The 26,304-nt window shown below is 42.3% G+C and overlaps 1 protein-coding gene across 2 annotated transcripts in view; it reads right to left on the bottom strand.

Moving 5' to 3' along the window:
• tmem145 (transmembrane protein 145) overlaps positions 1–26,304 on the bottom strand; it is a 47,982-nt gene that overhangs the window by 2,318 nt on the left and 19,360 nt on the right. The window contains exons 3-14 of one of the 2 annotated variants that reach the window (XM_033031874.1): positions 22,568–22,654; positions 19,899–20,000; positions 13,554–13,638; positions 13,399–13,470; positions 13,233–13,301; positions 11,081–11,161; positions 10,197–10,275; positions 9,385–9,478; positions 7,769–7,941; positions 7,093–7,213; positions 4,807–5,016; positions 775–855 (exon numbers count right to left, since the gene is read on the bottom strand). In XM_033031874.1, coding sequence (XP_032887765.1) covers positions 775–855; positions 4,807–5,016; positions 7,093–7,213; positions 7,769–7,941; positions 9,385–9,478; positions 10,197–10,275; positions 11,081–11,161; positions 13,233–13,301; positions 13,399–13,470; positions 13,554–13,638; positions 19,899–20,000; positions 22,568–22,654 — 1,254 coding nt within the window. The remainder of the gene's footprint in view (positions 1–774; positions 856–4,806; positions 5,017–7,092; positions 7,214–7,768; positions 7,942–9,384; positions 9,479–10,196; positions 10,276–11,080; positions 11,162–13,232; positions 13,302–13,398; positions 13,471–13,553; positions 13,639–19,898; positions 20,001–22,567; positions 22,655–26,304) is intronic. The other variant, XM_033031875.1, reaches the window with a different exon arrangement.

The raw sequence follows: 26,304 nt of genomic DNA, 5'->3' as shown, positions 1-26,304 counted from the left end.
TGACCTGCGTGGGTTTTCTCCGAGATTTTGGTTTCCTCCCACACTCCAAAGACGTACAGGTATGTAGGTTAATTGGCTTGGTAAATGTAAAAATGTCAATGTGCGGGGATTGCTGGTCGGCAGGGACCCGGTGGGCCGAAGGGCCGGTTTCCACGCTGTATCTCTAAACTAAACTAAACTAAACTTATGGCCAAGTCTGTAATGCCAAAGTCATCCATTAAAAACTCAGTTGTTTCCTACTTCTTCTGACTTCAATAAATTGTCCTCTAATTAAGGACAAGAACTAAGAATGCACAAACTACTAATTAATAAATTCTCCTCAGAGTTATCCCAGGTCAGATACACATACAGCTCTCATTTAGTAATTAAGCATCCCAACAGCCAGGTCACAGTCTGAGCAATGCCAAAGGAATCATACAGTCATAGCCATAGAGTCATACAGGATGGAAACAGGCCCTTCGGCCCAACTTGCCCAAGATGCCCCATCTACACTAGAACCACCTGCCTGTGTTTGGATCACATCCCTCTAAATCATTCCTTTTCATATGTACCTGTCCAAATATAATTTTAATATTGTTATGATACATGCCTCAACTACCTCCTTTGGTAGATCATATACCCATTATACTCTGTACAAAAGCAGATCACCCTCTGAGTGAAAGATCAGATAGTAGTTACAAACATTTGAAGAGTGTCTGGAGATAATCTACTGCTTAAATAATTAGAGTTTTAATTGATAAGATTATTTTGATGAAAAGATTTACTGTGTTATACCTCTTGCATTTTAGCAAATTCAAATCTGCAATCAATCTGACTATTAGTTCTTTCCAAGAGATCTCTGGTCATATCTGCATCCTATATAATGAAAGAAATAAGGTAAAGGATAGCACAATTACATATCAGAGTATATCAAATATCTAGGCACTGGCAAAAAAACTTGAAGCAATAAACAATGTCAGCATTAAATAGATGAAATTGATTAGAATGTGTCAGAATAAGAATACAACGACCTTTTCCTCACCTTTAACAATTTTATCACTGTAACTTCCTAGTAATGTGGACACAATGAATTACAGATGCTGGTTTACAAAGAAAAGACACAAAGCGCTAGAGTAATTCAGCGGGTCAGGCAGCATCTCTGGAGAACATGGATAGGATCCTATGGATGTTCTCCACTGATGCTGCCTGATCCGCTAATTTACTCCAGCACTGGAACTTTCTGCTAAATCTTCCTGCCTTAAGCCTCTGTCCCACTTTCCCGAGTTACTCACGAATTCTCCCTGGTTTTTCACTTGATTCAAACTCGGAGATGCCAGCCGTAAGTACGCGGGGCTATTTTTTTACTAGTGGACATTTTTCAACATGCTGAAAAAACGTCCCGACTTACCTGATGCCCCGAGTACCTACGGCTGGCATTACAAGCCGCTACAAAATATCTACGGACTCCTACGGACTTGCTACGGACATTCTCCGAGTTTGAATCAAGGGGAAAACTCGGGAGAATTCGGGAAAGTGGGACAGGGGCTATAATCTAAATCCCTCTCACTGCATCATCATGCAGACTTGGCTTGCTCAAAGTCATTCATCTCCCGTTTGTAAATGCTGGAAGTTCTTATGCCCTTCAGGCCTCCCTTCCCTTGACAATCTGCAGCCTCAATCACCATGTGTTGTGTGATCCAATCCTCCTTTCCCACACTTTCCAATGGTAGTCGTGTCTTCTAAAACAAATCTAGGCCCTTCATGTGGTTTGATCATATTTTCAAGAGATGTATGTATGTAGAAATACTAATCCTAGCAATGGTTCAATGGTTTAATGATGCTTTATTGTCACACATGCAAAGTGCAAACACACAGTCAAATTATTTTCTTGCAAACAGTCCAGTAGAGTATTGGCATACCATCCCCGATTAGCAATTGTATAGAAATAGTTCACTGATCCCGCTTGCGAGGCGCATGTTTTTGCGCCATTTTCCATGTCCAGTCCGCACTCCACTTGTTATGAGTGGGGCTCAATTCAGGCAAGCCCCAGGCTACAGCTGTCACCTACCTTGGTCGACCTGCAAACCAACATCCTCCCTTCGTCCAGCCGCATAATATAAAGAATAGCAGTGCGTCCACTGCATCTACATACAGGTGCACAACCTTTTATCCGAACATCCAAATAACGAAAAGCTCCGAATAGCGGACATTTTTTCGGTCCTTGAAGAAAGGTCCTTGAAGACGTTCACCGAGGGCGGCCCGCAGAGGTGACAGCGGAACCTCCGGTCGGTCCTCGAAGAAAGGGGAACTAAATCCCCATTCATAAAAGAGAAGGTGAGGGTATATTGCGCGGGAGGGTTAATAATTGACAATCTGCTGCTGCCTGCCCGCTGAGTTAAAAAGTTCCCACGGTAGACTCACGATATACAGTGTATCGTGAGTCTTGCGTGGGAACTTTTTAACTCAGCGGGCAGGCAGCAGCAGATTGTCGCTCCCTTCAGTTTCACCCCACCTACACCCCTCTGCTTCCCGGCCATGTGTGTGACCCCTTCCCTCCCCTCTTCAGCTCCCCACCCGTTGCACCGGCGCGGGGGCTTTGCACTGTCTTCACGTCGGCGATGCCAGCAGGTCAGTGCCAGTCACCGGAGACGTCAGGACCAACGGGACACCGACCCCCAGGCCCACTGCAAGCACGGAGATCCCAGAGACCAACAGCCAGCAGCAGCCCAGCCCCGTTCCAACTCCAGAGGAACACGCTCCCCGTAGGGACAGCAGCTGATGGTGTGCAAGGTACGTCTTGTTCTTGGGGTTGCGGATGAGGGGGCGCAGCTCGGGCTGTGACGTCTCCGGCCACCCCCCTGTACAGGAGCTGAGACTGGGAACTGTGGGGTTGTTTGCAGTTGCAGAGGGAAGGGGCAAGGGCGGTACAGTTCCCAGTCTCAGCTCCTGTCCAGGGGGGTGGCCGGAGACGTCAGGACCAACGGGACACCGACTGCAAGCACAGAGATCCCAGAGACTCACAGCCAGCAGCAACTCTAGCCCAGCCCCGCTCCAACTCCAGAGGAACCCGGGTTGCGGATGAGGGGGCGCAGCTCGGGCTGTGGGCGAACTGCCACTTGTCGTTGTAGCGGCCCATCGGGGAGCGGGTTCCTGTTGGTCCTGACATCTCCGGCCACCCCCCTGGACAGGAGCTGAGAGACGTCAGGACCACCAGAAACCGCTCCCCAATGGGCCGCTACGGCGACAAGTGGCAGTTCGCCCACAGCCCGAGCTGCGCCCCCTCATCGGGACACCGACCCCCAGGCCCACTGCAAGCACGTAGATCCCAGATCAGTAACTCCAGCCCAGCCCCGCTCCAACTCCAGAGGAACACGCTCCCCGTAGGGGCAGAAGCTGATGGTGTGCAAGGTACGTCTTGTTCTTGGGGTGGCGCAGCTCAGGCTGTGGGCGAACTGCCACTTGTCGCCGTAGCAGCCCATCGGGGAGCGGATTCCTCTGGAGTTGGAGGGACAGGGAGACACAGCGGCTTTTGAGAATGGTGGGCAATCACTTCCAAAGTTCTGCCCACACAGTCAGTACACCTCTCCTACACTTGTCTCCCGCACTAAGATTATCTCGTAGAGAATGATCCCAGCCTAACCCTCCCTATTCTCTCCTATTCTGCAAGAAAAAACTACATTGAAGACTCAAACTCGAGATCGAGTAACTGCCGGGATCGAGGCGCAAACTCGCAACCTTGCGGATATGAGCCGAGCACTCCACCACTGAGCCAGCCGTTAAAATCTACGCTAAAAATCTTCCAATCCGAAAGCCGAAAAATTCCGAATTACGAAAAGTTTCTGGTCCCAAGGCTTTCGGATAAAAGGTTGTGCACCTGTACTGGGTTCAAAATATCTAGAAACGGAGAGTTTAAAGTTTCATTCGCTCACTTATTCAAAGATTGCTTCAGCAAGGGTATTGATTAGTTTTTGTTGGTAATCCTCCTTTACCAGTTGAATCACAGAATAACTGAGTGGAGGGGATGGGTCATACTAATGTTTAAATTACTAGTTACCAAAGGTCTAGAACTACTACATACAGTTCTGATTACTATATTACAAGGATAATGAAAGCTTAAGAAGGTGTACCAGGCAGATTTACGAAGACATTGATGGGGCAAGATAACCTTTGCTATGAGGAAACATGGGACAGAATGGATGAATTTTGTTTTGAACAATGACAACTGAGATAGAAAGGGCCTAATTTCCTTAAGGAGAAATCAACAACCAAAGATTACTGACCAAGTGATTGGGAGAGGCATGGACAGGAGAATTAATGGCGGTGCAGCAGTAGAGCTGTTTCCTTACAGTGCCAGAGACCCAAGTTCAAGCCTGACTATGGGTGCTGTCTGTACGGAGTTTGTACGTTCTCCCGATGACCGCGTGGGCTTTCTGTTTTCTCCCACACTCCAAAGACGTATAGGTTTGTAGGTTAATTTGGCTTTGGTAAAATTGTGAATTGTGTGTAGGATAGTGTTAGTGTATTGGGAAAACTCGGGAGAGTTCGTGAGTAACTCGGGAAAGTGGGACAGGGCCTTAAGACTCTAATGAAATAAAATACTGGGAACTCTCAAAGGAACAGGCAGCATCTGTGGAGAAAGAAACAGTTAACATTTCAAGTTAGTGGAAAGGTCAACTGCTTGAAATGTTAACTTTGCTTCTCTTTGTCCACTTGAGCTGCCTCACCTGAGAAGTATTTTCAGCATTTTCTGCCTTGTTTTTCAGATTTCTAGTGGGTGGAATATTTTAAATTTAGATAATTAAACTCGGGGAATAACTATTACCTTACCTCCTGCAAGGTACATCTTTTGGGCCCATTAGCAATGGTACCTCTGGATTCCCTGTTGATGAAGCTCGTGACGCTGATATTTCTGCATACACGACGTCCAAATTTTACAAAGCTTTCCTGGGATTCCGAAGCATATCTCATAAGTGCGATCCGTGAGGTGTCAATGTGAAAGGGAAATCTTGCGTTTGTTTGGAATGGCCTGGTTAGAAACTGAACAAAATTTATATGAATGATAGAATACGTTCAAATATTAACTAAAATTACATGTGATTTGACAATTTTGAAAATCATGTCAATTTTATGTAAGGTAAATTGCTACTTTCCTTTTGATTTACATTTATTTAATAAACCACTGTGTTTAATTCAAACTGCTGTATTTTATAAACACGCAATAATTTAGGTGCAATCCTGGAACTCTTTTAGAGTTCACTTTAGACTTTAGAGATACATCGCGGTAAACAGGCCCTTCGACCCACTGTGTCCGCGCTGACCAGCAATCATCCCATGCACTAGAACTATTCTACAGACTAGGGACAATTTCTAATTTTTTACTGAAGTCAATTAACCAACAAAACTGAACTGTTTGGAATGTGGGAGGACACCCATGTGTTCACAGGGAGAATGTACAAACTCCGTAAAGACAGCACCCGTAGTCAGGATTGAGCTCGGGTCTCCGGCGCTCTAATGGGCCTGTCCCACTTAGGCGACTAAGTGCAGGGACTTTGCGCTCGCCACGTAGTCGCTACATGTTGGTGGTCTATGGTGAGTCAGCTTCATGGTCGCGAGGAGTTCCCGCATTCTGGGAACTAGTCGCGGCCTCAGTATGGTCGCTGCAAATTTTTCAACATGGTGAAAGATTTTCTGCGAAATTGGTTGCCATGGAGATAATCAATAATCCTGTAGTCGTAAGTGCAGTTGTAGTAGTCGGATCGCCATGTAGTTGTAGGTAGTCAAGATAGTCGTAGGTGGTTTTAGTTAATCGCCTTTGCTGACCGGTCATTTTCATTGGCTCATTGAGGAAAATAAACGTCAGCAGGAGTTTTCAGAACCAAGGAAAACCGACCGGTAATGTTAAATGTCCGCCGAACTTCACATCTGTGTATCTCTGGCTTATTAAAAGTTGTCTGGCTTCTTAAAAGATGTGTCCACTCCTTCTCCCCCCCCCCCCCACCTTTTAAAGGACTTACTGTACACTGTGCTAGCCATCTTAACCTTCCTGTTCATCGCGGTGTGTCATCTTGGCTTTGCACCGTGTGAATTTCAGACAGCGCCCCCCCCCCCCCCCGCTTGCCCTGAGCCCCACCTTTGCGATGTGTGTGTTCCACTCTGACAGTCACCGTTCCAGTTCCCGGTTTTCCCGGTTTTTCAGCCGGCAGTCCGCTGAAAAATCGCGTAAGTGAGACAGGCCCAGAAGGCACAACTCTACCGCTGTGCCACTGTGTCTTCTTGAGTTTTCAACTGACCTGGAATCCCATATAACTGTGGTCTCTTTGACATTGCTTCTAACCCATTCTTGCTGGCTTGCCATGAGAAAGCAATGACTCCATTGCCAAAGTACGTTATGAGCATATATTTTCATTGTGAAAATGTACCTATTTATGTTTATGCTAAGAATTTTCTCAGGATATCAACATTTCAAATTTTTTTAATACAACAAAATGATAAAGTAGAACAAATGGTACTGTACTGGCCTCGTTGGTGTTTAGAAAGATGAGGCTGGAATCTCATTGAAACCTACCGAATAATGAAAGGCCTATGATGGGGTGGATATAGACACATAATGTTGGAGTAACGCAGAGGGTCAGGCAGCATCTCTGAATAAAAGGAATAGGTGCCGTTTCGGGGTGAGACTCTTCTTCAGACTGAGAGAGACTGAGATCGAGTGAATGCTGAGAGGATGGTTGCTGTGGTGGGAGAGTCTTGGACCAGAGGGCACATCTTCAGAATAAAAGGACGTACCTTTCGAAGGGAGATGAGGAGGAATTTCTTTAGCTAGAGAATGGTAAATCTGTGGAATCCATTGCCACAGACGGCTGTGGAGCCCAGGTTATTGGGTATTTTTAAAGCAGAGATTGATAGGTTCTTGATTAGTAAGGGTGTCAAAGGTTACGGGAGACAATGCAAGAGAATGGGGTTGAGGGGGACAAATAGATCAACCATGATCAAATGGCTCGATGGGCCAAATGGCCTAATTCTACTATTTTTTTATGGTCTTATGAAATGCATATTAGTCCAGCACAATTAAGTTGCATTCAGCAGCGTAAATGTTTATAGCTCTTTACCTACCAACATCACAGCATAGACGTAGAACTTCAATAGCAGCAAAACTGTACTCATGACACGTTCACGTTTCCAGTTTGGAATCATAAATTGTCCAAAAAGGCTGCTAACAGGCACTGCAAAAAACCTTTCAGGAAGAGAATCAGATAAAGTAGGTGCACAAGTTTATCCAATTATAATTCACAGTGCAAAGTCAATTTAGCGAGAGAATTCCCGCATTTTGTTTTGGGACAAGCAGGCAGACCATCCTTAATTGAACCTTAGAAGGTGTGATGAGCCACCTAGATTCATCGAGCACAGAAACAGGCCCTTTGGCCCAACTCTTCCATACCGACCAAGAGGCCCCATCTAAACTAATCCCATTTACCCGCGTTTGTCTCATATCCCTGTAAACGATTCCACGGCTAAACCACTGCAGTATCTCTAATGAAGATACTTCCACAGCGCTGAGAGACTGAGTTGCACAATTTACATCCTGCAACGATGAAGGACTGCCAAAATATTTTCAAGTCCGAATGTGACGTGCGAATTAAGAGTAACGTGGTGTGGGTGATGTTCCCCACGCTTACTGTTGATGGTGGTAGAGTCGTGGATTTGGGATCAGCTGTTAATAATAACAGCCATGGATGACACACATCGCAGTCATAAAGGTTCAGTGCAATTACCTGTTAGGGTAACTTACCAAAAAGTGAACGCAGGGAAGAAGAGAAGATAAAATGGCCGTTTCTCAGGATGCTCTTGCATGATTTTATATGTTGACTGTATAAACCAAAATGCTGCCAGAAACTGTAAGGCGGTCACAGCATAGCCAACAGAGGATTCAAATAAACTTTGTATCCTTCCTGGGTCTATAAGCTGTACAAATCAAAATGTATTTCATATTAATATATAAATGCTGAGATTAGGCCTTTTATTTCATTTAGTCTATTAAAAACAAATCTATTTGCATTCAACACTAAATCTAGTTCCGATGCACATTCATCCAAAGGAGTGTTTAGGTTTCTTCCCTTTCTCAATACTGGTCCACCACCGATTTTCCAGCAGCCTTGGTTCCTGAGCCTTGCTGAATTTGCCGGACCAACAGAGGTCACAGCCTCTGAGAGGAGTCAAATGGTACCGGAACGAAGTGCCGAGGCTGCTGAGTTACCAGCCTGTAATGTCGGCCTCAGCTATGGGAATGGATCTGCCGGCTGCGGCCAGGCCAGAGTTCCAGAGCCCCGGCCGCAGCGGGAAAATTCGACCCACCGATCGGTCATGGAGTCCGGCTGCGAGAACAGATCTGCCGGCTCCGGCCGGGTCAGTATTTCACAGCCCTGGCCACAGGGTGAAAATTCGACCTGCCGATTGGCCGCGAATGTCCAGATGAGGTCGAGCTCGGCTGCCTCACCCGGCCTGGGCACCACATTTTCAGGGGGACTTCCGGAGGGGATTTCCAGTGTGCTCTCGAAATTTTAGAATTCCCTAAAAGCAGTAGAAGGGGGTTTTCTTACTGAAATCTTTCAAAAATCATCAAACGGCCAACATATATTTGAAGTGTGCCAATGAAATAATATTGGCAATGGAGCCACAGATTTCTACACAGCTAGTTTTGTTACAGAGCAGAGTGATAATGACTGGACTATCTGTTATCCTATCAACAATTCTATCAACAACTGGAGAGCAGTCCTGAGCTATTATCTACTTCATTGGAGACCCTCGGACCATCTTTAATGGATTTTATCTTGTGCTAAACATTATTCCCTTTATTATGTATCTGAACACTGTGGAATGCTCGATTGTAATCATGTATAGTCTTTCCGCTGACTGGTTAGCACGCAACAAAAAAGCTTTGCACTGTACCTACCGAGGTACATGTGACAATAACTAAAGTAAAAACTTAATATAATATTATGCAGATTCAGTGCAGGCTACTCGACAGATTTACTGTTGTAGCTGCTGGCACTTGGGCCTAGCATCATCAACCTCACCAGCTTGTGCTTTACAGGAAACGTATCCTAATGCAAGTAGCACCCTTTCTGCCACTGCTGCAATAATGGATGATGACTAATGAGATCAGGAACGTATAATACTCCTGGGATTTGACCTAACAGGTGAAGAACAGTATTCACTGGAGGGTACTGTATCTGAGATGCTTTTCTAAGATATATCTAAGTGCTTATTTGTAGTGATACCTGTACTGAACTGTATACAAAAATGAATTTCACTGTACCTCAGGCTCCGACACTATAAATGACATTAAGTACCCTAATGCTAAGAATGCTTAGTGAAAGTTCAAAGGTCTCATCTGTAACCACTTACATGTTTCTCATCAATGAAAAACCAGGTGTACATAATTGCAAAGGTGACCACCACCAAACAGATAGCAACCGCACTAGAATGGCGAATCTTCGTCCTAGTTTCATGGAATAAAAAATATTGTGTAATAATTTGCTTAAACAAAATCCACCATTTTTGTTTTAATGCAATTCCTAGTCTTAAAGGTGATGTGTGTATGGAACGAGCTGCCGGAGGAAGTAGTTGAGGCAGGTACTATCACAATGTTTAAGAAACATTTGGACAGATACATGGATAGGATAGATTTAGAGGGTTATGGGACACATGTAGGCAGGTGGGACTAGTGTAGAAGGGACATGGTGGTCGGTGTGGGTAAGTTGGGCCGAAATTCTACTACGCTAAATTCTTATTGGATAGGTGGCGTTTCATTTCAGGCTGAAGAAAGGTCACGACCCAAATCGTCACCTATCCATGTTCTCCAAATATGATGCCTGACCCGCTGATTTACTTCGGCATTTTGTATCCCTCTTTTTATTGATGCTGCCTCACCTGCCGAGTTTTCTGTCGGAATAAGGAGCTCCAGATGCTGCTTTACAAATAAGGACACAAAGTGCTGGAATAACTCAGAGAGATCCGAAATGTTGCTTATCTATGTTCTCCAGAGTCACTGCCTGACCCGTTGAGTTACTCCAGCACTTTGTGTCCTGCGTGTTGTCTGGTTTTTATCCATTTGGTGAGGAATGGCAGTTCAAAATTGTTCGTAACTTTAAAATTATTTTACTAATCTTCAGCTGAACTCTAACATTTCTACTAAATTGTATGTGAATGATTTTCACCTTGTAATTGTAAATCCATGGCTCATTAGGAGAAGCATTGGAACAAGCAGTAAATAGCTAATCACCAGCAACAAGCATCCTGTGGAATTTTTTTTTTAAATGAACAGAAGAAAAATTGGCAAATATTTTACAGAAATGTCACAGCATGGATAAAGGAACGTTTTGAACATCATTAGCAGAATAATAGTTACGATGTATACAGTATATAAGTTCATGTTCTAGGAGCAGAATTAGGCCATTCGGCCCATCAAATCTACTCAGCCATTCAACCGTGCTAATCTATCTTTCCCTCTCAACCCCATTCTCCTGCCTTCTCCCCATAACCCCTGACACCCGCACTAATCAAAAATCTGTCAATTCCCGCCTTTAAAATATCCGTTGACTTGGCTACCACAGCCGTCTGTGGCAATAAATTCCACAATTCCACATATGTTTCCATTATATTATTTTAACGGCAAATAAAATAATGATGATGATGATGATGATGATACCTATGTACTGTGAAATTCTTTGTGTTTGCATACTAAGTACAGAAAAGAGTCGACAAAGTTACAAAAAGTACTCTTTAAGTAATGTTGGTCCCTTCTTGTCCCCTCCTCCTCCTCCTCCTCCTCCTCCTCCTCCTCCGTGCTGAGTCTCTCTTTGGTCTCTACAGCAACCCCCTTAGTTCCCAGCGTAGGCCAAGGAAATGTAATAGAGTTTGCAATTGCATTCTGATACTGCACAATTCAATTTTATCAGCAGTTATATTATCATATTTGTAATGCAGTCGATGACTTATTAATGTAATATCATTATGTTCACTAATAGATGCCTCGCTCTTTGACAGAGCTATATAATGAAACTGAAATATTCACATGGTGCCATTAATACTGCTTGCTTACCGATTATTTTGACAGACTCACAACCTACACCATTCAGTGCATAAATGCCAAAGTGAATGCCTAAGAAGAAATGACCTAGAACTAGAAAGATATGAAAAATAACAAATTATACATATCTTTCATTTTCAAACATTCACTTTTCTATCCATTACTGTCTTTATTCCTTACCACCAACTGTGCTGTCACAGATATATTTTCAAAGTAATTTATAAAAAATGAAAACAATATCTTCAAAGTACCGAGCAGCTGCAAAGAGTACAACTAAGAAACATTTAAGTATTGTGTCTCCATCAAATTACTTTAATAGGCAAAAATAGTGAAATATTCACATACCCTGTTTCACGACTGATAACATGATAAAATGTTCTTCAAGAAATTTGACCATGCATCATCAGAATTGCAGACATTGCACAGATGAAAATAGTGTACTTGTGGGTTAAAAAAAGGGATGCAAAGTGCTGGAGTAATTCAGTGGGTCAGGCAGCATCTCTGGAGAACTTGGATAGGTATCAATTCGGGTCAGGTCCCTTCTTCAAACTGATTGTAGTGAGATTGGGGGAGAGCAGGGAAGAAAAGTTGGGAGAGAGGAGAGACAGGACAAAGCGTGGCGGGCAATAGGTGAAAATATGTGATGTCGATTTTTGATAGGCCTCTAGCTGGAACAAATGCCACAAATTAAAATAGAAGGTGAGACAAAAGGATTGAAGAGTTGCACATTGTGAAGCTGGATCAAGGAGTATGGGTGGAGGGGAGAAATAGGTGCAAGTCCAGGTGGGCACGGGGAAAGGGGGGGGGGGGGGGGGGGGCTGGAAGGGGGGATTGGGGGAGAAAGGGTAAGTGGGGGGGATGGGTAGAGGTTACAAAAAAATTGGAGAATTCAGTGTTCATACCATTGGGTTATAAGCTACCCATCGGTGAGGTGCTTTCCCTCCAGTTTCCATGTTGCCTCACTCTGGTATTGGAGGAGACCCAGGGCAGAAAGGTCAGTATGGGAATGGGAAGAGGAGTTAGCATGGTTAGCAACCGGGAGATCCAGTAGGCCTTGGCAGACCGAGCCCAAGTGTTCGGCAAAACAGTTGCCAAGTCTACGCTTGGTTTCGTCGATGTATAGGAGGCCACATGGGGAACACAGGATGTAGCAGATATGCAGTCTTAATATGATTCTGAGCAACTTTGCACTTTTCATTAATGCCCGTTCCCATTATCATATGGTGGTGATATTGGTGCAAGATTTACTTGTTTGCTGGTGTTGTTTATGCTGGGAACTGACTCGTCCCAATGATGCTCACAACAGTGCATTGCCAAAATTTGAACTCAACTAGTGGGTCACCCAGAAAATAAAAATGGTCGGTCACCAACTTCCCCAAGTAATTACTGATCTCACCATGGAAATTCCCTTGTTACAAACCTAGGGGAAAAGATAGAACATAAAACAGTACAGCTCCGACCCGCCCACCATGTTCATGCAGAACATGATGCCACGTTAAACTGATCTACTCTGCCTGTACATGATCCATGTCCCTCTGTTCCTTGCACTTCCATGTGTCTATCTAAAAGCCTCTTAAACCCCACAATCGTATCTGCCTACACCATCACCCCTGGCAATGCATTCCAGGCCCTCACCTCTCTGTGTGTAGAAAACATACCAAGCACATCTCCATTAAAGTTTTCCCCTCTCACCTGTCCAAATGCCTCTTGAAAGCAATTATCGTATCTCCCTCTATCATCATCCCCAGCAGCGTGTTCCAGGCCCCCACTGTGTAAAAAAATACTTGCCCTGCACATCTCCTTTAAACTTTACCCTCTCACCTTATACCCTCTAATGTTGGACATTTCCACCCTGGGGAAAAAAAGTTTCTGACTGTCTACCCTATATCTATGCTTCTCATAATTTGACATACTTCTGTTAAGTCTCCCCTCAACCTCTGACGTTCCAGAGAAAATATCAAAACCAATATCTCCCACTGTCACTATTTGAATTGAAAGCAGCATCTCAACAAATCTGTGCATAACTTCTGGGCCCTTTCATCATAAAAGGATTTAATAGATATAGCTTAAAGCAAGTAAATTGATATTTTATTAATTATATCAATTATGCAAAAAACTATACATTGAAATTTAATTTATCTTTGCTGATTGACAGAGGTCTTACCTTCTGTTCCAATTGAGACCATTAGCATCTGATAGCTAGAATGTAGTAAACGTCTTCTCTTCAAATAATCTATTTAAAAAAATGAAAACTTTAAAAGGCTTATTTTAAAACGATATCATTATAAAGTTATACCAGATACAACAGCTTGTAATTGTCAGTTACTTACAAGCAAAATAAATACAAACTCCAAGTACAATTACGAATAACAACACTGAAAGTATGTGTACTTCAAGAATGCCTGCAAGAAGGAAAGATAGAGATTATCATTAGTTTGATCACTTCCATAAAAACAAAATAAAAAACGATACTGAACATCCTTACCGATCTGGTTGGCAGAAAATTGTCTTCTCCACAATGAGTTCCCATTCGACATTTTAATTTTATATTCCAAAGTTATTCCTCCACCCTAATTAAAATGCAAAGAACATAAAATCGAATACAGATCATTGATAATAAATATGGCCAAATAATCTCATCAATTTACACTGTTTATGATTGACATAGGTATGACACGAAAATACATCAATGCAACTATTCCTATTGTAAAGGAGATTTGGCTTTTACAAATTTAGTCACATATACATGCATACACATGGAATAAAAGAAATGAAACTTAATTTGTATGCTTTGTAACACTACAAGCTGCTTAACAGACAAATAATTATCTTAAAGCTATGGTTACGATAAAAGTAACTGCTATCTTACATTAAAAAAATAGAAAATGGTGGAAAAGGTCAGCAGGTCATGCAGCATCTGTGGAGGGAAATGGATAGTTGGCATTTTGGGTCAGAGCCTTTTATTTGGATCATCCAGATACCCTTTCTCTTCTTAGATGCTCCCTGATCTGCTAAGTTCCTCCTGCAACTCATTTTTGCTCCAGGTTCCTGCATCTACAGTCTCTTGTGGCAACATGAGGGGTTTAGTTGAGTTTAGTTTAGAAATACAGCATGGAAACAGGCCTTTTGTCCCACCAGGTCCATGCTGACCAATGTGCACTAGTTCTATCGTACACACTAAGGACAATTTAAAAAAGCCAATTAACCCACAAACCTGCATATCCTTGGTATGAGGGTGGAAACCGGAGCACCCGGAAAAAATCCACACTGTCACAGGGAAAATGTGCAGCAGCCAAGGTCAGAATTGAACCCAGGTCTCTGGCGCTGTAAGGCAGTAACTCTACAGCTGTGCCACTGTGTTCTTCCTCAAGCCTGCTTTGAACTTGAGCAGAGCAGGAAGAGACAGAGAGAGAGATTAGAATTGGAATGGGAAAGGGAATTACAGAGATAGACTCAGAGTCAGACCAGTGGTCTGAGTGCCGTTGTTCTGAAAAGTGATCATTCAAACAGCTGAGAGGATATTTCTCTTGCTGGAGAATCTAGAACTGGAGGGCAGAGTTTCAGAATAAGGTGTTACAGATGTAAGAGAATACATTTTGTCTCCCTGCAGACTGATTCTTTGGAATTCTCTACCGCAGAGAGCATGATTTCAGTGTTTTATGAATATATGCAAGGCAGAGACGGAGAGATATATGAACAACAAAGGAATCGGGGAGTATGGAAAGAGAGCAGGGAGAGTTTTCAGGATGAGACTGAAAAGCCATAAGATTATTGAATGGCAGAACATCCTGAGGGGCAGAATGGCCTGTTCTTTTGTCCGTTCCATACCAGAGGACATAGGTTTAAGGTGAGGGGGGAAAGTTTTGATAGGAATCTGAGGGGTAACTTTTTTACACAATGGGTGGTGGGTGTATGAAATGAGCTGCCAGAGGAGATGGTTGAGGCAGGTACTATCGTTTAAGAAACATTTAAACAGGTACATGGATAGGACAGGTTTGGAGGGATATGGGCCAAACGCAGGCAGGTGGGACTAGTGTAGATCGGACATGTTGGCCGGTATGGGCAAATTGGGCCGATGGCCCTGTTTCCACGCTGTAAGACTCTCTGACACTATGTTCCTGTTCAGTGCAAACAAGCAAATCATTCATCCTATAATTATGTCATGCAATGCTAAAAAAAATGAAAACCAATGCTCAAGATGGGCAGAAGCACAAAGTGCCCAAATACTACAACTCAGTGGATCAGGCAGCAACTCTGGAGAAAGAAAATGGGCGACGTTTCGGGTCGAGATCCTTCTTCAGACTGAAAGTAGAGGGGAGGGAACGCAAGTAGGGCTGTTCCACTTTTTAAATTATTTTCTTGCGGCAACATTGTGGGACAAAGGTACCAGATGACAAAGAAACCCAAGCTCATGAACACCCTTCGCAGTGTTTCCGACTGGGGAAAGGTGGAGATGCACAGACTTTCATCTGTCAAAACCATGAGAACATTTAGTGATTATTATTTTGATATTTTTAATGTTAAAAAATTTTTTTTTAATGAAATATTCAAATCCAATTAACTGAAACACTTACAAATAACAAAAAATATTAAACTAAAGCAAAATACTAAAGACATCTCTTCCCCCAATGCCCCCGGCCTAGACTAAATCAAATGGATCTCAGCTGTAGGAGGCAATTCCACAGCACTATACTGTGAAATTCCAGACTAGACAGCTGTGGCATCGTCTGAGACTGTAAATCTTCAGTTTACACATTTGATAACACGTGGGTGAAGTCTGAGATTTACCAAGTTTCAACAGCTGATTATTGGTGCCTCATGTCCCAACTACCTGGCCCAACCAGCAAGACTCTCCCCAATATATCCCTCTCCTGGAAGTAACCTTCTTCCAAATAAGGCAATGTCGCCATCTTCATTTGAACCCCATACTGAATCTGCTACTTGTTGAAGCAGATTTTCTTCCATCAAAGGGCGGCAGTGGTGCAGCAGTAGAGCTGCACCCAGGTTCGATCCTGACCTCTGGTGCTGTCTGTGTGGAGTTTGTACGTCCTCCCTGTGACCGCGTGAGTTTTCTCTGGGTGCTTTGGATTCCTCCCACATTCCAAAGACATGCAGGTTTGGAGATTAATTGACCTGTAAATTTCCATTAGTCTGAAGAATGCAAAATGGGGATAACCTAGAATTAGTGTACGGGTGATCGATGGTAGGCGTGGGCTCGGTAGGCCCACACTGTATCTCTGATCTAAATTACCTATAATATATTTGCATTGTAATGTGAAACAGTTTAGGTAAACCAACTAGGGTAATACTGCAAAAAACTGAGCATACATTAGATTATGACGCATTCAGTGGAAGTGCAGAAGACCATACTGTGCAGCTAGCAAAACATCCAGGAAACTGATCTCCCTTTGTGAAGGGCTTATAGTGTCTGAAAGTTTGCCATGTGTCACTTTGAACAGTTATCTTCTTCCTTACTGCTCTTGAATTATCTGTTTCCATGGAAAGTTTATTATGTATAAGCACAACTCAAAATGCAGGAGGAAACAAAAGGCACTGAATAGGCGATGTTTGGGATCTTCATACTGAAGAAGGATCTCGAACCAAAACATCGCCTATCCATGTTCTATAGAAATGCTGCCTGGCCCGCTGAGTTACTCCAGCACTTTGTGTCTTTTTTCGCAAAGCAGCACCTGCAGATTCTTGGGTCTATAGGCTTTCGAGGAACTCAGTGGATTAGGCAGCATTTGCGGAGGGAATGGACAGGCGGCGTTTTGGGCCAGAACCCTTCACAGATTCCCTCCATAGATGATGTCTGACCTGTTGAGTTCCTCCAGCACCTTGTTCTTTGCTCAAAATTCCAGCATCTGCAGTTCTTTATGGCTTTATAATTTGTGTAGTTCGTCTAGCTGCTTTCTTGCCATGTTGTTGTAAGACCAGGCTGTTTTTTAATGTTGCTCAGTCTTCTAATGCTTCCTCCAACGCTTCCTTTTTGTTCAATGTTACAGCACCTACACTCTTGTGTGTTTCCATGATTTCATATAACTTGTATTTTTTGACAATGCAGGTCAGTGCCCCCCCTTATTTCTCACAGCATCGCACCACCGACATTCTTGGATTTACTGATTTACTGATGCAAACCTACTAAATAAAAGCACTCCTTTTTACACATGAATGCAAAGCACAAAGCAGAACAATGAAACAATGACAGGTGTCATTGTATTTAAAAATAGTCTTTTGGGTCCTTTAATTCTCCACCATATATCCAGCTGCTTCATGAAGAGAAGCTGCTATCTTCACAGGCACACGGCAACGTAATCAACTTACTCCAGTGACATCTGCTGGAATGTGCATAAGCATCGCCACCAACTCTCGCCTGTAGAAGGAGCAAGTGCCTCGCTTCTAATCATTACCTTCCCACAAAATTCCAGGTTTATTTAACATCAGTGATTAGAACAATGTAATTAGCTCCACTATCTCTACATCTTTCCCTTCAATTATGGTTTCTTGAAGAGGACAATTAAAAAAAAAATTGCTAAGAGATACAGCATGAAAACAGGCCCTTCTGCCCACCCCGACTCGGCACCGAGCAGCGATCCCCGCACAATAACACTATCCTACACAGACTAGGGACAATTTACAATTTTACCAAGCCAATTAGCCTACAAACCTGTACGTCCTTGGAGTGTGGGAGAGAACTGGAGTACCTGGAGAATACCAACACGGTCACAGGGAGAACATGCAAACTCCGTAAAGAAAGCACCCATAGTCAGGATCGTACCCGGGTCTCTGTCGTTTAAGGCAGCAACTCGAACACTGCGCCACCATGCCGTCTTCTTTACGACTTTATGAAAGATCAATAGTCATGAATAAATGGTGCACTGGAAATATAGTATTTTAAATAGATGATACAAACCAAACTCATCTCCATACTCTGGGATTTAAGACGCAGCACATCCCTCTGCAAATCGATTTGTTGACTTCCTGACCTGCAGCCCACAATCAGCAGGAATAGGCAATGACACTTCCCCGCGATATTCCTCAGCACTGCTGCCCTGCAAGGCTGCATTGTCGGCCCCTTACTAAACAGCCGGTCCACTTATGATTCTGTGGCCAAATCCTACTCCAACCAACTACATCTACATGTTTGCAGATGATGCCACAGTGGTGCACCAGATCTCAAACAATGACGAGACAGAGTTCAGGACGGAGATAGAGAGCTCGGTGGCATGGTGTCAGGAAGCAACCTCACGTTCAATGTTAGCAAAACAAAGGAGCTGGTCATCGACTTCGGGAAACAGGGTGAAGTATTCAACCGTGTCTGTATCAATAATGCTGAGGTGGAAATGTCGAGTACTTCAAGCTCATAGAGTCATCGAGTAATGCAGTGGAAACAGGCCCTTCAGCCCAACTTCCCCACCCCGACCAACATGCCGCATCTACACCAGTCCTACCTGCCTGATTTTGGGACTATCCTATCCATGTGCCTGCCTAAATGTTTCTTAAATGTTGCAATAGTACCTGCCTCAACTACCTCCTCCGGCAGCTTGTTCTATACACCCACCACCCTTTGTGTAAAAAATGTTACCCCTCAGGTTCCCATTAAATCTTTCCCCCCTCACCTTAAACCTGTGTCCTGTGGTTCTTGATTCCACTACTCTGAGCAAAATACTCTGTGCGTTCACCGTATCTATTCCCCTCATGAATTTGTACACCTCGATAAGACCACCCATCATCCTCCTGTGCTCCAAGAAATAAAGCCATAGCCTGCTCAACCTCTCCCAATAGCTCAGTCCATCGAGTCCTGGCAACATCGTGGTAAATCTTCTCTGAACCTATTCAAGGTTGATAACATCTGTTCCATAACACGATGACCAAAACTGAACGCAATACTCTAAATGTGGCTGCACTAACATCTTATATAACTGTAACATGACCTCCCAACTTCTGTACTCAAGACGATGAAGTGATGAGTGATGAGTTCCTGGGTGTAAACATTGGCAAATTGTCCTGGTTCAAAAAAATCCACCAATGCCTCTACTTTCTCAGAAGGCTGAGATGGGCATGAAGGCTGAAATATGGCATGTTCCCAATGATTCAGTCACACAGCACGGAAACTGGCCCTTCAACACAACTCGTCCATGCCAACCAAGGTGCCCTGTCTAAGGTTTAATAGGGATATGGGCCATTTGCGTGTGCAATTATTACTCTTACCAGCTTTTACACCATAGAAAGAATCCTGTTCAGATGCGTCACAACTTGCTACAGAAACTGCTCTGCCTTAAATAGCAGGAAATTGCAGAAAATTGTGAACACTGCCCAGTCCATCACGCAGACCAGTCTACCCTTCACTGACTCTGTCTACAATTCCCACTGCCTCTGCAAAGCAGCCAACATAATCAAGGAACCATCCTCACTCTGGTCATACTCTTTTCTCCACTCTCCCATCGGGCAGAAAACCCAAAAGCTTGAAAGCAAGTACTATCAAATTCAAGAACAGCTTCTTTCCCATTGTTATCAGACACCTGAATGGTTTTCTCACATGACAAGATGAATTCCTGATCTCCCAACCTACCTCGTTGAAGACTTTGCACTTTTTTATTTGCACTTTCTCTGAGGATGCAAGACTATATACTACATTCTGGCCTATTTCTTTTTTGCACTACCTGATGTACGCATGTATTTACATATCGTATATTTGCCTGGATGGATTGGGAAACAAGGTTTTCCACTGTATCTCGATACACGTGACAATAATAAACATAAACAATATTTCTTCAGTGGAAAAGCATGATTTATGTTTGGTAATCAGTGAAGAAAATGAACTTCGTACCCTACAATTACTGGCTGCAAGGAACCACCATCTCTCCCTCGCTGAATGGAAGTTGAGTTTTTTTTGACAATCTGTGTAATTTATTCCATTCACATCCACCACCTGCATGGGAATAAATGATAAGAGTCATCAGTGATGTTACTGAGACCTTTAATACACCTTTGGCAGTAATTGTGTACTACACACATGCACAAATGGCAGTGGCGTCAAACGGAAGAAAAGGTTGATGTTGCTGAGCAGGGTGCGGGCTTACCTGTCGCATCCTTACAGGCGCTCATTATGAACTGTACTTCCAGGTAAATATTTCAAAATATTATATATTTCTAAATATATTTTAGAAAAGTTTACAATTCTTTTATCTCGAACACTAAATCTACATGTTAGTTCCAATCTCAATTTCGGAGTTTCTAAAATATTTTAAATGGCATTTGTAATTTTCAATGTTTTCTTCTGAATTTGCCAACTGACTGGATTCTTTAGGATCGAGTACCTGGGCTGAAATACCTCTGAATTAGCCCTTGATAATATCTAATGTCAGAAAAGGGAAGTTAGCGTCATGGGAATTGCTAAGTTATCGTGGTCGGTTTTCCTTGTGGTCACCTGTAAGCATCTTTCACAACATCTTCATCATAGCAACAGGCAACCAGCAGATATTTCAGGTGGTGGGAAAGTCTAGGACGAGAGGGCACAGCCTCAGAATAAAAGGATGTATCTCTAGATTGGAGATGAGGAGAAATTTCTTTAGCCAGAGGGTGGTGAATCTACGGAATTCATAGCCACAGTCGGCAGTGGAGGACAAGTCATTGGGTATATTTAAAGCAGAGATTGATAGGTTCTTGATTAGCAAGAGTGTCAAAGGTTACGGGGAGAATGCAGGAGAATGGTGTGGAGAGGGAAAAATAGATCAGCCATGATTGAATGGCGGAGCAGACTCGATGGGCCGATGGTTTAATTCTGCTCTTATGTCTTATGAACCACAACCCAAATTCAACACTTTATCTGGAATAAAGCGACTTCTAACAAAACGTACACCTTCAGTACACCGTTGGTGGGATTATCAACTAGTTCAAGTGCTTAGTTCCCAGACACAGCCGTTAATCAACGCTCAAGTCAAAAACAAGAGGGATAGTGGCTGAGCCAAGTAGAAAATGGGCTTTGATACTCCAATCTAATTACATACCATTCCCTTTATCAACTAGAAAATAACTGCATTCTCAATTGACAAATCTCATTATCTTACATCCATCTGATCTGTCTCCAGCAAATACTAAAGCTCAAATGGTTATTTAATATTTCTGCCATTCTGCTTTTACAGCCTCTGACTTCATCCTGAGCATTTCTTAATGGAATTATTCCCAAACCATTGTTCTCTTGTTATTATTGAAATGCATGTAGAATATTTTATTGATGCTCCTGTGTGATTTCATTCAATTTCCGTCCTTGTCATGCTCTCTGCAGTTCTCACTGTACTCCACCCTCCACAGTCTTGTTTTCAGGTCTTTATTTATCCATGATGTTTTTGAGTAGTTTTTTGGGGCACAATATGTGTACTCTGGCCTAAGTATTGTTTTAAAAGGTTTCATTTGCAGGTTAACATCACTTGTCAAGTCTATACTCTTCTCCATTACTAAAAGAGTCATAGAGTCATAAAACATGGAAACAGGCCCTTCAGCCCACACCAATCAACATAACCCATCTACACTAGTTCCACCTGCCTGCGTTTGGCCCATATTCCTCTAAACCTGTCCTATCTATGTACTTATCTAAATGCTTCTTAAACATTGCCATAGTGCCTGCCTCAACTATCTCCTCTTCCATACAAGCACGTTCCATACACACACAACCCTTTGTGTGGAAAAGTTACCCTTCAGGTTCCTATTAAATCTCCCCCCCCCTCACATTAACCATATGTCCTTGGTTCTTGATTCCCCTACTCCGAGCAAGAGACTCTGTGCGTCAACCTGATCTATTCTCATGATTTTGTACGCCTCTATAAGATCACCGCTCATCCTCCTGCACGTTAATGAATAAATTCCGAGCCTGCTGAACCTCTCCTGATAGCTCAGGCCCTCCAGTCCAGCAACACACTAACTTAAAATATTTATCATTGTACACACTTTTGCCTAAATATTCCCTACTTGAATTTCTGATCAACTCCAATTTATCCACATTAGTGTAGTGTGAAAAGGATCCTGACCTGAAATGCCACCTATCCATGTCCTCCAGCGATGCTTCTTGACCTGCTGAGCTACTCCAGCACTTTGTGTTTTACTCAGGATTCCAGCATCTGCAGTTCCTTGCGACTGTAAGTGCTCCTTTGTTTAGCTTCATTGCAAACAATGATAAATCTCCAGTCCCTTCTTCTCTTAATCTGTCACTTTGGGTCAGTTAATTACTAGCTGGTTGAGATCACCCATGAATTATTATTGCATATATTTTACTTTCCTCTAATTTATTTGCATATTTCTTCTCCCCACTATTTCAGAGTCCACAGAATGTAACTGTGATTGTGATCAATCTTGAACAGCTCTTATTTTATTCTTCTGGATTCTCGTCTACATTTGTTACCCATCACCCCCACCTTTTCCCAAAGAAGAAATGTTTGCTTCCTCTCATTTTAACATTCCCACCATAAAGAGTATAAATACAGATTAATACTGAGTACATACCTGACAACCAGACAACGCAAAGCCATCCGTGAGGTTGAACAGCTGATTGTTTCCATTTGCAGCCACGGCTTCTTTACTCCAGCAGTTCTAATTAAACATGTTTAGATTTGAGTCAGTATGAATATGCAGAATCAAGCCAAAGTTAACATCAAAATTAAATGCTGAAAATCAATATCAGATCAGAATCAATTTATTGGCCAAGTAGGTACACATACAAGGAATTTGATTGGTGCTTTGCTCGCACATGGTAAAAACACAACATACAGGTGACAATTAAAAACAAAATTATAATTAAAAAAATGTAAAAATAAAGTGCAAGTGTAAAAAGGGGCAGCTTTGCAATATATTGCACTTGTAGATATCTAAAGTGCACGTGGAGAGTTCCTAAGTGTCTGACCAGAATGTAGTGGTGTAGTGTGGCTGTTAAGTAGAGCTACCGCTCGTGGGAAGAAACTGTTTTTGTGTTTGGATGTGGAGATTTTGAGACAGCATCTGTACAGAGAAAGACAAAACCAAATATTCAGGTCAATGACCTTGAATCAGCACCAAAAAAGTTAAACTAGCCTAAGAGGCATAAGTAGTTGAAGAGGACTGGAAAAAAAATTCTTATATATTTAAAAAATAAAATTTAGAAAGTTATCATTCAGCATGTAGTTTGTAAGACAACGCAGGAGTGGCTTTGTGACAAGTCTGTGAATGTCCTTGCGTGGGCCCAGCCAGAGCCCGGACTTGAACCCGATCGAATATCTCTGGAGGGACCTGAAAATAGCTGTGCATCGACACTCCCCATCCAACCTGACAGAGCTTGAGAGGATCTGCAGAGAAGAATGGGAGAAATTACCCAAATAAAGGTGGGCCAAGCTTGTAGCGTCAAACCCAAGAAGACTTGAGGCTGTAATCGCTGCCAAAGGTGCCTCAACAAAGTACTGAGTAAAGGGTCTGAATACTCATGTAAATGTGATATTTCAGTTATTTATTTTTAATTACTTTGCAAACATTTCTAAACACCTGTTTATGCTTTTTTATTATGGGGTATTATGTGTAGATTGATGATAAAAAAAAAGAATGTAATCCATTTTAGAATAACGCCGTAACATGACAAAATGTGGAAATAGTGGAGGGGTCTGAATACTTTCTGAATGCACAGTATACCTACTTGCTTTGGAGGCAGTTCAAAGAGAGTTTACTTGGTTGATTCCTGAGATAAAGAAGTTGACTTCTGAGGAAAATCCTCACTTGAGTTTGGAAGAATGAAAATCTTATTAAAACATTTAACATTAATGAGAGGTTTGACAAGGGAGACTGTGAGAAGATGTTTCCTCTCGCGGGGGAATTCAGAACAAGGAGACACAGTTTCAGGAGAAGGAGTGATCTATTTAGGTCAAGGTCATAAGTGATAGGAGTAGAATTAGGCCATTCAGCCCATCAAGTCTACTCTGCCATTCAATCATGGCTGACTTATCTCTCCCTCCTAACCCCATGCTCCTGCCTTCTCTCCATAACTCTTGACACCCGATTCAGAGATGAAGTGGAATTTCTTTGGGATTCAACTGGAGTTTGGAATCTTTGGAATTCTCAATCCCAGAGTCTTGGAGACTTTGGTTTCATTCAAGGTTGAAATCAATTTTTGGTTGATTGGAGAGCCAAGGGTTACAGGGAACATGAGGAAAAGTGTAGCTACAATCAAAACCAGATTTGTGTTGGTTTTATTTGCAGAGCAGGCTCAAGGGCCCATGTGTCAAACTCCTGCTGCTAAATGTTTGTCCTTCTATTCACACGATGACAATGCGCAGGCAGCTACAATCTGGGCAATCAACAAGCTTTGTGTGGGGTGAGAAAAAAATAGTTCTAAAAGTCAACATCTTCTGCAATCCTTCCATTCTCTGGACAAAAACACGCTTAAAGGCTTTGCACACATGCTAGAATTCCGGACAAAAACATGGAAGCTTCTTCAAGACTTTGTAAACTCATGCTAGAATTCCAAACATTGTTGAAACAGAGTGCAACATTTTACACCTAGTGGTGGTAAATGTGTTTTGAATAAATATACAACAATGCGCACACTGCGCACAGTGCTTGCTTCCATTAGAAACGGCTACCTCACCAACAGTAAAATATTTAAGCTTTTATGAATATACGGCATTTATTTAAACTACACTTGTTGCCAGATCTACCTTTGAGCTATTCTTGTACACTGAAGGCCACTGATTCTTGTCATCATAGTAAAATAGCAAATTTACTTCATGTTTTTCCTTCAGAGAGAATATAAAAACATTTTAATACATAATAACAAAATCTTGAAATATCTATTTTCAAAATTTTAATTGTATTTAAATGAATGATTTAAGCTGCATTGATATATAATGGATTGCGAGATATTCTACAAATGTAACCGATTGCAATTAAAGAGAGTGCCTGAATTGTGCTGATACATCTCCTACTGGTTCATATTTAATAGCAGTGGCAAACCATGAAGTTAGCAGTTTAATTATTATCATTCTCAGTGGAAAAAATGGCAGGCATATGAATGACAATTTAAAATAAATTCACTTTGGATATCTTTGGCCATCCAAATTACTTCATACTACCATAAAACCACCAGCATCGCTTTAGTGTTTCATCTGTGTTACACCAAAGTCCTTTTCAATTTTAATTTTATTCACCAGTCATGATTTCTGCCAGAATTTCAAAACAAGTGGTACAACGAAATTAAATTCAGAATCGGAATCACCTAGCCTAAATACGTTTCTTTTTTCAGCAGATCCATCCTCAAAATAATTTTCTTCTAATGTAAAAGGTTGGTCAGTATTGAAGAGACAAAAAGTGAGCTTGTACCAAACTAACACCATGAAATCTTAAGGGAGATTTTAACCTAACCCTTGGAATTGGCTGTTTGTTTAACATCAGATCTACCGTTATGCCAATGTCGGCAACAGAGAGTGCCATTGAACAATGAGTAAAACCAGTGCCTCACCTAATTTCATGGGATTTCGCGAGTTAAGTTATACCCATTATTTAAGAGATCCCTTTAATTGGCATCATCTGTTTATAAACAATGTTAAGATTTAGGAAATACAGTACTAGCTACGTGTTGACTCATTCCAGACAATTCAGATAATTCCTGGAGAGGTACTAACCATTCAATATGTCATGAGGCTGGAAATGTGAGAGAGGATTTATGAGGATATTGCCAGGACTAGCTACAGGGAGAGGCTGGCTAGGCTCGGACATTATTCCTTGGAGCGCAGGAGGCTGTGGAGTGATCCTATAGAGAAGTATATGTGTATTTTTACAATACTGGCACACAATAATGTGACAAAGGGGGTCAAATTTCAAATCCCTTCAAAAAAAGTTGACAAGCTCTTTATTGGGTTCATGACTAACATAGTATCAATGAAAAATATAAAAGATAGCATATTGATAGCAAGTTACCGAAAATGGCATCAGAAAACACAAATTGATTGTCGCGTGGTGTCCATCAGTGACCTGGTTGGCACAGTAAGTGCATGTATTTCTTATTCCTTTCTATGTTTATGAATACCACATGGAACAATAAAATTGCAAACACCGTTTCCGCTTCATTCACCCGATCATGTACTGCATCCATCTAAGTGGGCACCGCAACGCACGTTACACGATCATACACACAAACGTACATTGCGGTGGACCCTCAAAGGTTTTGTGTCCCATTATTAGAGAAAAACAAAACCACAGTGTGTTGCCTAATTGAAGATTGG

This window comes from Amblyraja radiata, chromosome 13, assembly GCF_010909765.2.
Source record: "Amblyraja radiata isolate CabotCenter1 chromosome 13, sAmbRad1.1.pri, whole genome shotgun sequence".
Lineage (NCBI taxonomy): Eukaryota > Metazoa > Chordata > Chondrichthyes > Rajiformes > Rajidae > Amblyraja > Amblyraja radiata.
The sequence above is the reverse complement of the archived record's forward strand: the minus strand, read 5'-3'. Positions and strand labels throughout refer to the sequence as shown.